Genomic DNA, 4,185 nt, shown 5'->3' with positions numbered 1-4,185 from the left:
CATCCCTACCTGTACGTTTCTATCTTTGCCGAGCGTTTCATAGTTTGAGCTTCTGATACGTTGACACACTTGAATACACCCATTGGCCATTCTTCCACGACGTCAGGTCGAATGTCATACTCTTCTTAAGTGACTCCATCGATTTTCCATAGCTCGTCATTTATTTTTCCCAAACGACTGTCCTCTTCATAGCTCCGATGGTGAAAGTCATGTCAAGCATCCGTTTGGAGTTCGCTGGATCTGTCCGTGGCTGATGTTGTCGATCGAGATGATACGAGATTGGCTGCGTGCACCAATAGATGCCCTGCGAAATGTCCTATAAAATAAGCCCTCCTGTTGAGGGCATGCTTTGATGTCATCAGATTGTGCTTTGTGCTACGGGGATGATACCACTAGAAATATTTATGTATTCGATCTCAAATAGTAGTATTTGACATTTAAAATGAATAGTACTTGCCATTCTCAATTATGATAATCAAGTGATGACTTGACAGATAAAGCGAACATAGAAGCACAAGTTTTGATTGACTGATCTTCCAATCCTGGATGACATAGGAGAAGCTTGTGAAGTTTGCTCTCACCTCCATACTGCATCAGCTTGAAGAAAATTGGAAGTTTTCTCAGAACCTCATTTCTTAACTCACAAAGAAGAAGTGATTAATGACATCTTTACTACAGAAATCTTCAGTTCTATACTCTTGAACCTGAAAGGAGAAAGAATACAATTAATTAAGCCTATGTCACAAAGGATCTATGATCATTGTTTCTAATATAGCTTATATGTTCCATGTGAAGAAACCCAGCAAATTTTATAGATTATGTATATGGTAATCACATTGCTGCTAGGTTTCTGATACCCTGATGCCTAGGCAGACTGAGAGCATGCTAGAAGAATCTAAGCATCAAGGATAAATACTATCTAAATATTTGAGTCAACTTAAATATAAAAAGCAGTCTTTGATTCAGATTAAAGACATTTTGACTTCCTGTGCTGGAGCTTGTTCTTTGGTCTTGAGTTCACCTTTGTCCTTATTTGACTGGTATGCTCTTGCAGCAATGAGTTAAATCAAACTTAAGATAACAATTTCCCCACATATTAAGGATAGCTGTCTTTCATCACAGAGTTCACCTGCTAAGAAAATATATGCAGATATTGTTATCACCATTTTCTGCAATTACAAAAATCAAAATGAATTGGAATTTTGGAAACTTGATGAAAATGATCGAAGCAACTGTGCTCACTTGACTAGCTGGGGATCAAGAGCACAAACTTGTCCTCTTTTTTCTAGCAACAGAACATTGACTGAAAGAAAATTTGGCCTCCTTTTGGTCCATATCTTGGTCATTCTGTAATATAAAAGCTTATAACTTCCCAAAAGGCCTGACTGATATCAAGAAAAAACTAAATCTAAAAAATGCAATAGATAGCCTACCTTCCAAACAAAAGAAGCTATTCACCAATGCATAACAGTTGGACGTGGCCAATATTTAACACTGACTGCAAGAAGGGTCCATGTCAAATATATTAACAATGAGTGAGCATAAAAGGTACTACTAATCATAATCAAAAGTATATGAGATACTATATCACACCTCTCAAACTTGCATTTCAAAAAGAGCTCTTCTTAGTTGGTTCACCACAGGAATCTGATGGATCCTGATACAATTTGCTTGAATTGAGGCCTCTGGATGCAATTTTCCAATGCATTACTAAAATGCTTTTAATCCTATGTAGCACCATAACTGTACAAAGGCTCTTCTGCTGCGTGAACCCAACTAAATCCGGGCTCCTTTCTCGTTTGTGATCCTGTTATCTTCCTCAAATTTTCTGCATCATGTTGTCTTCCTACTTCACAATACATATTGGACATGAGCACAACTGTAGGAACATCTTCACCTTGCATTTTCATAACTTGGTCTCTTGCTAGCTCAGCCAGGTCTAAATTACCATGAAGTTTGCAAGCAGATAACAACGTTGCCCAAATTGAAACATCAGCTTCAAAAGGCATGCCATTGATCAACTGTTCTGCTCTATCTAACATCCCAGACCTGCCAAACAAATCAACCATGCATGCATAGTGCTCCATGCTTGGTACGATACCATGCTTAGAAACCATCAAATCAAATAGCTGAATTCCATCTTCTACTAGCCCACGGTGGCTGCAAGCTGACAAAAGAGAAACAAAAGTTATATGGTTCGGATGTACATTTTCCTTTTCCAATAGAGCATACATTTCTAGAGCCTCATGCCCATACCCGTGTTGTGCATATCCAGTGATCATTGTGTTCCAGACTACTATGTCCTTGTTTGTTAGTTCATCAAAAAGTCTTCTACTCTCTTCCAGGGCTGCACACCTAGCATACATGTCCAGAAGAGCACTGCTAGTATAGTCATCCATAACCCCATGCTTTATGACACATGCGTGAATGTGTTTTCCTTCCTCTGGACCAGCTAAATGGCCACAAGCCTTTAAAACACTTGAGTAAGTGAAACTGTTGGGTGATACTTCTGTAGAAATCATGGTTTTAAAAAACTTCATTGCATCTGAATAGTGACCTGATAGTGTAAGTCCTGATATCATTGTAGTCCATGAAATAACGTTTCTCTCTCGCATCTTATCGAAAAACTCTAGAGCTTGGTCGGCAGCACCATCTTTGAAAAGACCATCTAGCAGTGTAGTTCTAACCATCAAGTCTGATGCAAATCCATGCTTAATTGCATGAACATATACGACCCATTCACACCCACAGCACGAAGATAACAAAGCAACAAAGGTAGCAAGATCAACATCTATATGCTTACAGTTCATGTCATTAAAAAGGGCTAAAGCCTCTCTGTAATTCCCATCTTGCCCATGTCCAGAGATCAAAGAATTGTAAGAAACAGTATTCCGTTTATGCATGCATCCAAACACTTGACAACTTTCCTTTATCGAACCACATTTTATGTACATATCAATCAAAGCAGTGTTAACTACCACATCTTGCCGAAAACTTGACTTCTCAACAAACCCATGAATCGCCCTCCCCAAATCCAAAGACTTCAAACCACCACATGCTTTGAGTACACCAGATAAGGTGCAATCATTTGAGATGAAACCTTTTGACCTCATCTCATGGAAATAATCCAATGCAAATGTGTCAAGTCCATTTCTTATTAACCCACCAATCATCGCATTATACAATGTGACATCAAATGTCTGTACACTCTGGAAAACCATTTCCAAGCTTTGTGTATCTCCAAATCTGCCATACATATCAATGAGAGAAGTTCCAACAAAACAGTTTGAATCAAGTCTCATCTTTAAAATAAGCCCATGAAGTTGTTCTCCGATCCTTCTCTCCAATTCTGAGCAAGCCTTAATCATACTCCCAAAACTAAACTCTGTAGGATGGAGATTAAAACTCCGTCTTGCCTGCTGGAAAAGTCTCAGAGCCTCCTCATGGGCACCAAAACTTACGTACCCACTAACCATCGTGTTGAACATAACAGGATCCTCGACCGGAGACAGACCGAAAAGGGAGACAGCACTCGCCAGATCACCAAGCTTTGAGTACATGTCGATGAGAGCAGCATTGACAAAAGAGTCCGATCCCCATCCAGAGACCATCACTTGGGCATGGGTTTGCTCGCCCAGACCCAACTTTCTGAGCTTCCGGCATGCCACAATGGAGGCTGAAAACACGAACTGGTTGAGCTCGATTTCTGCCTTGCGCAGCTGGAACAAGAGGCGCAAAGCACACATAGGATCGCCGAGTCCAGAACTCGCAGACATAAGGGTCGAGTAGGAAACCAAGTTTCGCTCAGGCATTTCGTCGAACAGCGCACGGGCATCGTCGAGGCAGCGGGCTTTCGCATAGAGGTTGAGGAGATGGTTCCAAAGGGTTGTTTCTTGCAAAGACCCTATCTTGATCATGTAGGCATGGATAGATTTACCCACAGAGACACAATTCTGAGCGATGGCAGCTTTGATCCCCGAAGCGATCGAAGAATAACAAGACATGGAATTGGGCAACCTCTTGGCGTCTGCATACGACACAGGATTACCAGTCTTCGGGGCAAACACCCATCGATCATCCACCAACAACTCCGAAGAATGAATCTGCAAACGAGTGATCGATTCAGTGCATCATCTGACGACAACACTTAGACTCGAGCACCGACCAAGCACCCGAGTTCCAACC

General features: G+C 41.0%; 1 protein-coding gene across 5 annotated transcripts; it reads right to left on the bottom strand.

Moving 5' to 3' along the window:
- Positions 1-387: 387 nt before the first annotated feature.
- On the bottom strand, positions 388-4,185 carry LOC135583847 (pentatricopeptide repeat-containing protein At3g02330, mitochondrial-like). 5 transcript variants are annotated; one of them, XM_065099752.1, is made up of 5 exons: positions 1,594-4,185; positions 1,434-1,498; positions 1,243-1,347; positions 1,022-1,132; positions 388-704 (listed from the first exon to the last, which is right to left on the bottom strand). In XM_065099752.1, exon 1 carries the CDS (start codon positions 4,002-4,004, stop codon positions 1,728-1,730), a length of 2,277 nt encoding a protein of 758 aa, XP_064955824.1. In that variant the 5' UTR covers positions 4,005-4,185; the 3' UTR covers positions 388-704; positions 1,022-1,132; positions 1,243-1,347; positions 1,434-1,498; positions 1,594-1,727. The 5 variants fall into 5 exon arrangements, with proteins under 5 accessions (XP_064955824.1, XP_064955820.1, XP_064955823.1 ...); XM_065099748.1 differs by having other exon boundaries at positions 976-1,129; XM_065099751.1 differs by having other exon boundaries at positions 1,022-1,129.

The sequence above is a fragment of the Musa acuminata genome, chromosome BXJ2-3 (assembly GCF_036884655.1).
Source record: "Musa acuminata AAA Group cultivar baxijiao chromosome BXJ2-3, Cavendish_Baxijiao_AAA, whole genome shotgun sequence".
NCBI classification, from domain to species: domain Eukaryota; kingdom Viridiplantae; phylum Streptophyta; class Magnoliopsida; order Zingiberales; family Musaceae; genus Musa; species Musa acuminata.
The sequence above is the reverse complement of the archived record's forward strand: the minus strand, read 5'-3'. Positions and strand labels throughout refer to the sequence as shown.